This window comes from Phalangium opilio, unplaced genomic scaffold (genome assembly GCF_054372755.1).
Source record: "Phalangium opilio isolate 3A_F unplaced genomic scaffold, DU_Popi_V2 ptg000070l_1, whole genome shotgun sequence".
Lineage (NCBI taxonomy): Eukaryota > Metazoa > Arthropoda > Arachnida > Opiliones > Phalangiidae > Phalangium > Phalangium opilio.
The window spans coordinates 1,280,288-1,293,691 of record NW_028324182.1 but is presented as its reverse complement, the minus strand read 5'-3'; the positions used below and the strand labels follow the sequence as shown (position 1 = coordinate 1,293,691).

Genomic DNA, 13,404 nt, shown 5'->3' with positions numbered 1-13,404 from the left:
CCCGCTTTCCCTTTGTTAACCCGAGCGTTTCGCGGGCACGATCATTCCTGTAGGCTGTAGCCTGCATAGCCATTTTATTTTACGGAAGATATCGAGCAAGTTGGAAGGTCCCGCCGTGATTTAACAAAAATATTGTTTGAAAACGTAAGCCTAAATGTGATTTTTACCTCTCCGTGTGACGTAGTCCAGGAGAGGTTCTGTAACGGCCGTGTCTGTCTGTGTGTCTATGTGTCTGTCTGTGTGTGTGTCTGTCTGTCCGTTGTTACACCCACGTGACCGCGTTCGCAGTTTGCGTATCGGAGCAAACGTGTTCGCCATTTCCGAACTGCTTTCACAGTCATGGAAATGGCTCCTCTACTTGAGTTCACACCACCATCTTCTGGTCTTTGTCCATCCCACACGGACACTAGTCTGTTCTTACTGGCTTCTAATCACCACCATCTTCTAGTCTTCGTCCATTCCACGTGGACACCAGTCTGTACATACTGGCTTCTAATGACCACCATCTTCTGTTCTTTGTCAATCCCACATTGACACCCGTCTGCATTTACACTGGCTTCTAACACCACCATCCACTGGTCTTCCGTCTATTCCACATAAACACCAATCTGGATCATTGGCTTCTACTCCATTATCATCGTTTGGTTTTAGGATATACGCGGCGATCAGCTAGGGTTACGAGAAACGTCTAGCCTCCCTAAGGTGGGATCGCCCACCGAAGGTTTTCGCAATTGCGCTTTTTCCTTACTATTATAATGGAAACGAATCGTATATATACCCCAAAATTTGAAGAAAGCGGGAAGAGGGGTACCCTTCACTTTAAACGTCAATATTAGCAAAGTTTGAGAAGATAATAGGTATAACTTTATTTTAAACGATTTAACTATTATTAATGTTAATTATTGAAAACTAAAATAATTAAAAATAGTTATATTTATTTAAATATTAAAGATAAACTTCTCGTGCAAAGAGAGATTATCATTGCCTCCTATATCTACCAAGGCCCGTGCATGCGATATATTTCCTTCATTGCCTCCTATATCTATCAAGGCCCGTGCATTGTGATATATTTCATTCATTGCCTCCTATATCTATCAAGGCACGTGCATTGTGATATATTTCATTCATTGCCTCCTATATATATCAAGGCCCGTGCATTGCGATATATTTTTCAAAACAACAACAAAAATGGGAAGCTCCTCTCAGAAACATAATAATTTCTTTTCTCTGTATATGAAATGAAAATATGGATAATATTGCGCTCCTTTAATGGTATGAACCCTTGCCTGTTTATTAATATTTTACGTAGGAGTAATACGTTTTTAGCGAAGTCTAGAGAGGATAAACATAAGCGAGATTGTTTCGGAAAAAAAATACTGCTTCCACTAATGGGTTTATACTCCTTGTTACTGTTGTATAGAGTAATCATGATAAAAGCTTAAAAAATTACGAGAGGACAGACCTTTTTTATCCTCTTGTTCTATTCTTAATAAGAGTATAAAACCTTTATTTTGTATCAAAAAATATTTTTTGGTGCTAAGATTGCTTTAAAAAAATCCAAACGGTTAGGCATTGGTAAAAAAGAGAAATGATATTTTTCAAATCTAATGAGATAACGCCCACCTAGTTGAAAATTGCCCTTTTTTATCCGCGGGAGCCATTCTTAATGAGAATTTCGATGCTAGTAGGTTGTCAATTAAACTACCGGTATATTATTGTTGTTGGAAATTGGATATTAAGTCAAATTAGGTGGTTGTAAAGAGCCAGCAGGTTTTTGCCACTTCTTTTTGTGAGTATTTGATTTTTGTATGTAAAATGGAGGAAGATAATGTTGAGAGTAAGGATGAAATGCGGAAGCGCAAAGCGCGGGAAAGGATGAGGGCAAAAAGGTCGACGTTTTCATTGGATACTTAAGGTTATATAATCTTCTCGACACGGAGAGGTAATATTTTGGTTTTCCCAACTTGTTATATTATAATTTTCTTGTGTTTAATCTAATTTTATTCTTAGGTGTCAAAGTTAATCATATCTGGTTGGTAACTGATATTTTAAAGGTACTGTAACTGCATGTTTTATTTTTCTTTGTCTATATTTCAAGAGGGCCCTCTTAATTTAGTTATCATAGACTAAAATTATGTGGTATCAATAATCCACTTTTGATGGTATTTATTTGAATTTGAAGAATAATTCAGGTAGATCTAATTACGCTTAGGAATAGACTTATTTTTGTTTAGGGTTATTCTCTATCTTCTATCGATAGGAAGGTGGCGCGCGGGAGGGTCTCACGTTTTCTCCCTACCAAAGGTCGGAAGCAGACGACGGCTGGGTTTTGTGAACTTTGGTTATTGTGAATAGATATTTAAAGAGGGTCGGTCTTTGGTAATTTAGTTAACTATGTCTAATAATCAAACTAAGAGGGTTGGTATGAGCTATGATAGAGATATTTCTGATTTAAGTTGTAGGCAAAAGAGAAGGAAACGAGCCAGATACAGGGATCGACTAATCTGCTGAATGTCTGAACGTCTGAACTGCTGAAAATAGTAGAATTCCTACTATAAAATTCTCCCATCCTACCAAACCGTAAACTGTCTGAACCTTTTTGACTATTTTGCTGAAATGCCGAATTCTGAACAGTGAACATTGAAATTAAAGTAAGAGATCGTCTGAACCTTTTTGACTATTTTGCTGAAATGCTGAATTCTGAACCGTGAACTTTGAAATTAAAGTACGAGATCGTCTGAACTTTTTTGACTATTTTGCTGAAATGCCGAATTCTGAACCGAAATTAATGTAAGATAGAGACCGTCTGAACTTTTTTGACTATTTTGCTGAAATGCCGAATTCTGAACCGAAATTAATGTAAGATAGAGACCGTCTGAACTTTTTTGACTATTTTGCTGAAATGCCGAATTCTGAACCGAAATTAATGTAAGATAGAGACCGTCTGAACTTTTTTGACTAATTTGCTGAAATGCCGAATTCTGAACCGTGAATTTTGGAAATGAAGTAGAATGGAGACCGTCTGAACTTATTTGACTATTTTGCTGAAATGCCGAATTCTGAACCGTGAATTTTGAAAATGAAATACAATGGAGACCGTCTGAACTTTTTTGACTATTTTGCTGAAATGCTGAATTCTGAACCGTGAACTTTGAAATTAATGTAAGATAGAGACCGTCTGAACTTTTTTGACTATTTTGCTGAAATGCCGAATTCTGAACCGAAATTAATGTAAGATAGAGACCGTCTGAACTTTTTGACTATTTTGCTGAAATGCCGAATTCTGAACCGAAATTAATGTAAGATAAAGACCGTCTGAACTTTTTTGACTATTTTGCTGAAATGCCGAATTCTGAACCGAAATTAATGTAAGATAGAGACCGTCTGAACTTTTTTGACTATTTTGCTGAAATGCCGAATTCTGAACCGAAATTAATGTAAGATAGTGACCGTCTGAACGTTTTTGACTATTTTGCTGAAATGCCGAATTCTGAACCGAAATTAATGTAAGATAGAGACCGTCTGAACTTTTTTGACTAATTTGCTGAAATGCCGAATTCTGAACCGTGAATTTTGGAAATGAAGTAGAATGGAGACCGTCTGAACTTATTTGACTATTTTGCTGAAATGCCGAATTCTGAACCGTGAATTTTGAAAATGAAATACAATGGAGACCGTCTGAACTTTTTTGACTATTTTGCTGAAATGCTGAATTCTGAACCGTGAACTTTGAAATTAATGTAAGATAGAGACCGTCTGAACTTTTTTGACTATTTTGCTGAAATGCCGAATTCTGAACCGTGAACTTTGAAATTAATGTAAGATAGAGACCGTCTGAACTTTTTTGACTAATTTGCTGAAATGCCGAATTATGAACCGTGAATTTTGAAAATGAAATACAATGGAGACCGTCTGAAAATTTTTGACTATTTTGCTGAAATGCTGAATTCTGAACCGTGAATTTTGAAAATGAAAAAGAATGGAGACCGTCTGAACTTTTTTGCCTATTTTACTGAAATGCCGAATTCTGAACCGTGAATTTTGAAAATGAAATAGAATGGAGACCGTCTGAACTTTTTTGACTATTTTGCTGAAATGCCGAATTCTGAACCGAAATTAATGCAAGACAGAGACCGTCTGAACGTTTTTGACTTTTTTGCTGAAATGCCGAATTCTGAACCGAAATTATTGTAAGATAGACACCGTCTGAATTTTTCGAATATTTTGCTGAAATGCTGAATTGATAATATGCCGGGGGGAGGGCAACTAAATGAACTTCAAGGACTGGCGACAGAATTATAGTTATGGTATTTTTAGGACATACAGAATTTACCAAAACCATTCATTTTTGGTAAAGTAATCTGAGAAATTTCTAAATAATTGTGTGAAGAAAATATTAGAAATTCCAAAAATAAGGAAAAGGCGAATATAAGCGGGAAGTTGGAAAAATTACATTAACGATATTTTAGTTTCTAAAAAAAGCAATAAACCAGTATTTTGGGAAAAAGGCACTAATTGGTTTTTAAGTAACAAGGCTTTCTCAACTAAAATTTGCTTTTTCCAAAATTTTTATACTCAAATAAAATGAGACCTTTTCTGAAATTTTTCTCAATTAAAATCCACCTTTTTCAGAATTTGGATGCTTACTTTATTTGCAACACAAATAAAATGGGACCTTTTCCTAATTTTTTCTCAATTAAAATCCACCTTTTCAAATATTATTAGCATCAATTTCATAATTTTAGTAGATTCTGCTTTTATTATTCTCTATCTTACATTAATTTCAAAGTTCACGGTTCAGAATTCGGCATTTCAGCAAAATAGTCAAAAAAGTTCAGACGGTCTCCATTCTACTTCATTTTCAAAATTCACGGTTCAGAATTCGGCATTTCAGCAAAATAGTCAAAAAAGTTCAGACGGTCTCTATCTATATTAATTTCGGTTCAGAATTCGGCATTTCAGCAAAATAGTCAAAAAAGTTCAGACGGTCTCCATTCTATTTCATTTTCAAAATTCACGGCTCAGAATTCGGCATTTCAGCAAAATAGTCAAAAAAGTTCAGACGGTCTCCATTCTATTTCATTTTCAAAATTCACGGTTCAGAATTCGGCATTTCAGCAAAATAGTCAAAAAAGTTCAGACGGTCTCCATTCTACTTCATTTTCAAAATTCACGGTTCAGAATTCAGCATTTCAGCAAAATAGTCAAAAAGGTTCAGACGGTCTCTATCTTACATTAATTTCAAAGTTCACGGTTCAGAATTCAGCATTTCAGCAAATTAGTCAAAAAAGTTCAGACGGTCTCTATCTTACATTAATTTCGGTTCAGAATTCGGCATTTCAGCAAAATAGTCAAAAAAGTTCAGACGGTCTCTATCTTACATTAATTTCGGTTCTGAATTCGGCATTTCAGCAAAATAGTCAAAAAAGTTCAGACGGTCTCCATTCTACTTCATTTCCAAAATTCACGATTCAGAATTCGGCATTTCAGCAAAATAGTCAAAAAGGTTCAGACGGTCTCTATCTTACATTAATTTCGGTTCAGAATTCGGCATTTCAGCAAAATAGTCAAAAAAGTTCAGACGGTCTCCATTCTATTTCATTTTCAAAATTCACGGTTCAGAATTCGGCATTTCAGTAAAATAGTCAAAAAGGTTCAGACGGTCTCTATCTTACATTAATTTCAAAGTTCACGGTTCAGAATTCGGCATTTCAGCAAAATAGTCATAAAAGTTCAGACGGTCTCCATTCTACTTCATTTCCAAAATTCACGATTCAGAATTCGGCATTTCAGCAAAATAGTCAAAAAAGTTCAGACGGTCTCTATCTTACATTAATTTCGGTTCAGAATTCGGCATTTCAGCAAATTAGTCAAAAAAGTTCAGACGGTCTTTATCTTACATTAATTTCAAAGTTCACGGTTCAGAATTCGGCATTTCAGCAAAATAGTCAAAAAAGTTCAGACGGTCTCCATTCTACTTCATTTCCAAAATTCACGATTCAGAATTCGGCATTTCAGCAAAATAGTCAAAAAAGTTCAAACCCCCTAGCCGCGTGACGTAGTCGGAGACAAATACGGCGGATTTTTTGATAGAGACGACTCAGACGAGGCTGTAACCCACTGTTCTCTTGTTATAATTTGGGAATGTACGGCACATTTAAGTTTTAAAACTTAATAGTTATGGCTAATAACGTTGAGCCTTATCAATTTGAACCGGAAACTGACTCATCCAGTGATGAAGAAATTATAAATAGGGATTCGGGCGAAGAATCCGATGAGAGTGCCATGGATATAGAAAATAGAATGACGAATGTCAGAACATGGTAATTGGGATTTTCAATTTTAATTTAGTTTGGATGAACTCAGCCTTAATTAGTGTATATTTGGAAGGTGTACCTGTCAAAATTGTGTTGTTCTGGGAAGCCCCGAAGAATGTATCTGCTGCTGTGAACAAGTAGCAGTTAAAAGAAAATCCAATGAAGGTGGGCACCTCTGTGTAACACAACATGTGGGCTTTTCTTTGAAATGTCTTGAAGAAGAAGTTTTAAAGACGGCTTACAACGCGTATGTAAGAGCGGACATGAGAAGATTTGGCGTGAATGATAGGAACATGATTACTGCCGAGTACGATATTAGTTTTTATTGTTAAACTACCAGGTTAATTAGCTATTAATACGTTTTAGGAGACATCGTTACACAGCATACCGACAATTCGTCCGGTTTGTTTATCAACACTTGGGTAAACGCCAGAGGGTAATTATACCAGCTTGTGTTGTTAATAAGATAAGGGAAAGATTTCCTGCCCCAAACTTGATATACAAAGGATTTGTATATGTTTAAACCAAAAATTGAGTTTAAAATATTATTAGTCTTAACTTTCTAAGTCAAAAGTAAAAGCTAAAATTTGTGATATTTAAAAACTAAAATACTAAATCTTATTTCTGATCTTCCAAGATAAACTAAAATATTGTTAAGTCTTAAAACTAAATTTATGATACATCAAGAATCTTCAAGGTCAAAACTAAAATATTGTTAAGTCATAAAACTGAATTTGTGATACTACATTGTTAAGTCATAAAATTAAATTTGTGATACTACTAAATCAAATTATTGCTCAATAAAAGTTCCTAAAAGTTTTATGATTTGATGAATGAAATTAAAACATAGTTTTAGTATTTTTTTATTTGGTAATATGAAAAGTGCATTAACTGCACTCAAATAACACAATATTTTAAAAATTAAAAAATCCAGTGTCATCAGCCTTAATTTTGGAATCTAGAAACATGGTTTCTAATTAATTCAGCTTTAGGTGGTGGTGTGGTGTAAGTGTTTGACAAAGGAGGAGGCACAAGATTTGGTTGCATTTCTAGATTTAATCTTGCTTCTTCGTAAGATGGAAATTCACTTCTCCTTTCAAAATCTAATTCAATTAGTTGATCCACGTAATCTGTTAAAAATTATAATTAGAACTTTTTTTGACTGAAGGGCAAATATTGTACCATATGTGGCCTCTTCTTTGACTGCAGATACAATACAGCGCCCTTTCTTCGCTTTGGGAAATTTGGTTTTGTAGCGCAGTTCTCCATTGGCATTTTCTTTTTGACATCTGAAACTGTTCTCATTGTTGTGCAAAGCCGCCAGAGCTAACCTGATAAACCCATATAAGGAAAGAAGTACCATTTCAAACCAAATGATTGTTGTTAATTTAGACGTGAGATATACAGGGTGTTTCTGAAAGGTCTATCAGAAATTAAAAATATTCTATGACATTTTGCCCAAAAGAACACCCCCTTTAATTTCTGATTGACCTTTCAGAAACACCCTGTAATGAGTTTAAAATAAAGTCCATTACCTTGACTGCATGCCTTCATAAAAGAAGTGTGTATTTTTTGGAGCCATTGTTAGCAATTGCGAATGGTATCCTTCAAGGCTACTCGTTTGACCATCGCTGGATATCATTTTGATATCATTGCAAAGCCTAGTATTTTTTACAATTTTGGACACTTGAATGTGCGCCATTGTACCTAAATTTTAGTTATTACATTTTAATTTTATAAATTGACGGTTCATCGTAATTTGATAAGGGTAAAGCTTACCCTCTCGAATCCATTTTTTCTTTTTCGTCCCTTTCACTCGCGTTTCTTGATTCATCGGTGGGTGAACGCAATTTTTGAAATATTCCAAATCATGGTCCGTGTGTTTATTTGATATGTGGTTAAGCAAGCTCAACCATTTGTCCTTTTTCTCTAGAGGTCTTCCTGGACTGCTACAAGCGCACCAATGAAGGTGATTTGTGAGACTTTGAGTCCATCTCTCAATTATTTGGCAATCATTGATCTTTGCAGCTTGGTTAAATTTCTTGGCAACGGCTTTAAAATGGTTAAATAAATACCATGGAATGATACTCATGTTTGAACTAAAACGTACCTTTAGAAATATGCCAAGCATCAAATTGATGAGCCACTTCAGGATAAGATTCCCTCAAGTATTTTCTGACTTGGATGTGACGATCAGTAATTAGGGTCTTTAGGTAAACTTCGTTACTGTCCACTACCTTCATGCAACGCTTTAAACCCTCTAACTCCATGGCGGTGGAAGATGTAACTTCGTTACTCTACGTAATCAACCCAATTCAATATGATAAAAACCATTATTTAAAAACCAAACGTGTTATTGTACCTGTACTAGCTGGAATGTTACTATTTCTCCAGTTTCTAAATCCATGAGGGTATAGGAGCCATATTTAGCACTATGGCCAGGACTGTCACAACGACCATCCCCTCCAAAAGTGTACCTTTCAGCCCTTGCTCTATAATAGCCAAGAAGAGCTTTTTCTTCTCTTTGCCAGCGAAGCATAATCGTAGGATGTAAGTAAAATTTCTGGATTTTGAAATAGGTCCGAGATGAAATAAATGGGATTTGGAGAAAGTTGTACATTCTTATGATGTTTGCTGAGTGACCACCAGAAAACAAGATCACTGCCGCTGAGATTAAATTTCCAAGTGGCATTTTTCCATGAGTTGGTTGGCTAAACCAAGTTCTCACATGACGATTGACACACTCAATTTCTATGGCAACCATTGTACCCAAAACCTGTTTAATTTTAGCTACTGCTGAACTAGAACAAACTAAACAGGTTGCAAAAAGGCTCATCAGACAGCTCTCAAAAACTATAAACTTTCTTTCATTTTTCATGTCGTGACTGGGCAAATCTTCGTCAGATTCAGATCTGTAAAGTTTTAATTTGTTACTTCTATTCCGTTTAATTAAGAGAAAAAAAAATACCCTGAAATATCAATGGGATTATAAGATGGGTCCTCTTTTTCGTTATCTTGGAACTCTTCATTGCTGCTGTTATCATCATCATCACCAGTAAAAAGGATTTCTTTTCGTAAACCCACTATAGGCTCGTTAGACGTGTAAAGGTTGCACTGTGTCTCAGCGTTACTAGTTTTCTTAATCTCAGTTATACTTTCAGTTTGTACAGCTTTAAAAGTAAATGACATTATCAGAATATTTTTAATTTAAACCAAAAAAACAGTTACTTCTGTCAGCTTAGATTTACCTTTCGTATTACTAGCAAATTTTGTCTGAGATAGTTTTGAACGATAATTTATTCTCGGGGTTTGACTACTTGCCGGTTTTGTTTTGGCTTCTACTTGTTTCTGTATGTATATAAATGTAATATATAATATCTACACTTATACCTTAATCATGATTTTTTATCTCTAAATTATTAACTCTCATCATTTTACACCATAATACCTTATTTGAAGAAGGTATGCCACTAGTTGAGGGCATAATTATTTCGTCATTATCAGGTTCGCTGGAGTCAGTCTGCATTTCCTCGTTATTTATTTCCTGATCAAAAGTGCCTGAACCTGATTTAACTTTAATTAAGTCACTTACAACCTAGATGTAAAATAAAATATAATAGAAACCAAAAACGCATATTTCGAACTTCATAAATAGGACTACCTCTCTTCTACGCCGCTTTAACGCAGCCACCCGTTTAGGTGCCAACTTTGGTTCATTGAACGAGAATATTGTTGGTACAGCATTGGGTTTTAATTTTGAATTTCGACTACCACTGTAACCAATTGAAGACAAAAATTCTTTTCTTCCACTTAGTTCAAAACAATCCAGTTCAAAATGCAAATGACATACACGCGAAGCCTTTGTAGGCGTGAAGTTTTTCCTTTTAATTTTAGCTAGCCACTGCTTTAAAAGATCCTTATTATCCAAAGGAAAACGATAAAAACTATTACCGGGGTTTGCGCTTGAAGATTTACACGAATAAGCACAACAATAGACCATTTTGGAAACAAAATAAATTAATAACCGCTAGCGAAACTTAACACCTTCCTATGATCTACGCGTTATTATCCACGTCGCACCGAAGCCCGAAACCCGTTTGTTTGTCGCCAACTACGTCACGGCCCTGTTCGCTTGCGCATGCGCCGTTGGCTTTACGGAAACAAGAGACGGAGCTAGATGCTTTGCGTGAAAGTAGCCTCCGGGAAAGGGGATAGTGCAGGTAGGCTTTAATTCATTTGATAAAATATTGTAGCACTTCGAAGTGATGGTTATAATCAAGCCTCTACAAATAATTGCAGCATTGTTAATGGTATTGATTTGAATTATCAAATAACCAAGATGAAAGTATAAATTATTGATTTAGAATGATTAACTGTTGAATTTTCAGAAAATAACAGATCTAAATTCGAAAAATCTGTGTTTTTGATGCTCTCAGACATAAATATGAAGCTAAACAGAATACTTAATACACAGCAGGAACTGGCTCGTAACACTTCAAAGGACTGCGAAGTTGAAGGTTTACCAAATCTACCTTTGGCTACTTTGGAGGATTTACAATATTTGGAAAATCTTGTAGAAAATGAAGAAATCAGGAGGAGGATTGTAAGTTTCCCAAAATAAGTTATTTATAGTTAACAAACTTGTCATCTTAATTGTCTTTAAAGGTGAACAAATTAGCTGCTGTTGGAGGAAAAAGAGTTGGAGATACTTGCAGAAGCATTTTAAAAAGAGTGTTTTCTCATGGATTAATATTGCAGTTTAATTGGATTGGTATGAATGGAAAACAAGCTTTTCAAGGATTGAAAATGAAAGAAATCATTACTGGTAAGTAATATTGCCATAGAATTATATTAAAATCTATTTTCCATAGATTTTAATTTTTTTATCCCATTATTAGTTTAGATGAATTAATTGAGCTCAAAATATTGATCAAAGCACTAGCTCGTGTATGATTAACTCATGATCAAAGTCAAATTTCATTTTTTTTTAATATTAACAGATGCAGTTCAATGTAACATTAAGGGATCGCGTATTTATGACATCGAAGCTGTTATCAAGAAATGGCTCAGATACGCTGGTGATAGAGAAGGTGGGAGAGAAGAAAGGAAAAAGAAAAAGGACAATTGTCAAGCTGACTAGAATGAAATGAAATTCTTTATTAAAAAACTGAATCCTAACTTGTTACTTTATTATACCTATCGCAGTTATAGTTGACCATAAAAAGTTTGGGGGAGGGGGATTGATCGGGGGGATTTATTGCCGGGAAAGAGAGGAGGGGTTAGTGTTGGGGATGTGGTGGTTTTACTATTGGCAAATACTCAACTTATGATGTAAAAAAATATGAAGGCCATCACATGGTTTAAGAGACGCTATCCTTTCCATTCCATCAAAAATACCAGATATTGGCCAAATTCTGGTTTCCATGGAAAATGTATCTCCTGCCCAATTGAAAAAACTGCTTTTGGCCAAATGCTGGTTTCTCTGAATAACTTTTCTCCTGCCCAACTCCAAAAACAGCAATTGGCCAAATGCTGGTTTCCTTGAAACTTGTATCATCTGCCCAACTCCAAAAACAGCTATTGGCCAAGTAGGACATTTCGACTGTTCAATTGATGGTTTGCCAACACCATTGGCCAATAGCATATTCGTAACTGTTGGGCCGATTGCATTTGGCTACTAGGGATGTTCAGCCCGTAGGGCTCAGTCCACTGCCGTCCAAGGTGAGAAATAAGGAAAATTTTTAACTGGTCATTTGACCAGTAGAGCCCAAGCGTTTCAATTTAAAAACTGGTCAATGACCACTTAATATTTCTACATAAAGTCAGAGCTGCCCTGAAATGGTTCTAGGTTTTACATACTGTCTATTTGTTTTATATGTATTAATTCCAATAACCCACAACTGGGAATTTATTTTTTACTAAAGAAGGGGAATTTAAAAAGTGGTCACGGTGACAAATGGATCCTAGGCATTTAATGAATATTCTGGTCAAAGCAATTTTTAAACTGGTCATGTGGCCAGTGCCACCGCCTTATTTCTCACCCTGCTGCCGTCAACGTCATTTCCCCCATCCCTTTTCTCTCGATCCGAGATATCTTTAGAGGCGCCGGTTCCAAAGAAAGCGAGATTCTTTTCACTGCCAAGGAGCACAGTAGGGCTGTGCGCGGTATTTGAAAGTATTCGTTTCAACCAAATAGTGGACTGAATATTTACACCGACAAATTCAAATATCGGTTTTGAACCAAATCCTCATTTGGTTGTAATGGCTCAGTTATCTTTAAAGTCAAATTTAGACCAAATATTTTGGTATTAGACCAAATTCAGAAAATTCTCCAGCCGCGAGAGAGTGGTAGCTTCCGTAAAATTGACTTCCAGATTGGCGAATCACGTTACTTTATGCTGCTGTCCGCTGATCGGGGAATGACGGGGACTCCTCATCAGTCCTTCAAAATCTTTCCTCTTGGTACTCTGATACTGCTCTGCTCTCGCTGCGGCGGTTGCCGATTACTCCGGGCCGTCAGGTGACTTCCGCGGTTTTTACTTTTTACCGCCATAGATGGCGTTAAAAAGTAATGCATTTATACCGAAGATTTACTACCCCCCACTTTTACCCCCATTTTTACCCCTTTTTTTAGTGCCTTTCCCTCCTATATTACCCCCTTTTTTCCCCATTATAGCCTTAACCCCGCCCTATCCCCACCCATTTTCGCGTGCTATCCCCGCCCATTTTCGCGTTGATTTGTTTAAATTTATTCATTTAATGCTCTAAAACGCGAACAGATGGACCTAGGGTAGCTAAACTTTATATTATTTTATTTCGAAAATTTCCAAATCCCCGAGTGGACTCGAACGTACCAACGTTAACGCTACGGTTCGGAAACCCGGCACGCTAGGATTGCGCCACCGAATACTTATATAGCCCATAAGATAAAAGCTGCCATAGCGTTTCGCGCTAAGAGAGAGAAATTAAATAATCGCCCACTACCACGTTAATATGACGTTAAGTCGGCCTCAAAGTCACGTCTGAAGCTTAGAGTTCTTTTCCTAAAACCTTATTAGTCTTGAATGTAGAGAGAAACGAATTAGCA

At 36.0% G+C, this 13,404-nt stretch overlaps 3 protein-coding genes across 3 annotated transcripts; 1 reads left to right on the top strand and 2 right to left on the bottom strand.

Moving 5' to 3' along the window:
* Positions 1 to 7,254: 7,254 nt before the first annotated feature.
* Positions 7,255 to 8,034, bottom strand: LOC149660997 (uncharacterized). The gene is made up of 3 exons (XM_089843843.1): positions 7,853 to 8,034; positions 7,500 to 7,648; positions 7,255 to 7,447 (listed from the first exon to the last, which is right to left on the bottom strand). The coding sequence occupies exons 1-3, from the start codon at positions 8,017 to 8,019 to the stop codon at positions 7,263 to 7,265; spliced, it is 501 nt and encodes a 166-aa protein (XP_089699969.1). The 5' UTR covers positions 8,020 to 8,034; the 3' UTR covers positions 7,255 to 7,262.
* Positions 8,035 to 8,919: 885 nt separating this feature from the next.
* Positions 8,920 to 10,384, bottom strand: LOC149660996 (uncharacterized; the record flags this gene model as incomplete). Its single annotated transcript, XM_089843646.1, has 5 exons — positions 9,979 to 10,384; positions 9,766 to 9,912; positions 9,566 to 9,665; positions 9,286 to 9,487; positions 8,920 to 9,229 (listed from the first exon to the last, which is right to left on the bottom strand). Coding segments are annotated over exons 1-5 (1,098 nt in total), but the record flags the coding sequence as incomplete, so codon positions are not given.
* Positions 10,385 to 10,494: 110 nt separating this feature from the next.
* LOC149660995 (uncharacterized) lies at positions 10,495 to 11,495 on the top strand. Its single transcript, XM_089843644.1, has 5 exons — positions 10,495 to 10,537; positions 10,571 to 10,627; positions 10,706 to 10,920; positions 10,983 to 11,142; positions 11,318 to 11,495. Exons 1-5 carry the CDS (start codon positions 10,495 to 10,497, stop codon positions 11,455 to 11,457), a joined length of 615 nt encoding a protein of 204 aa, XP_089699770.1. The 3' UTR covers positions 11,458 to 11,495.
* Positions 11,496 to 13,404: the final 1,909 nt, after the last annotated feature.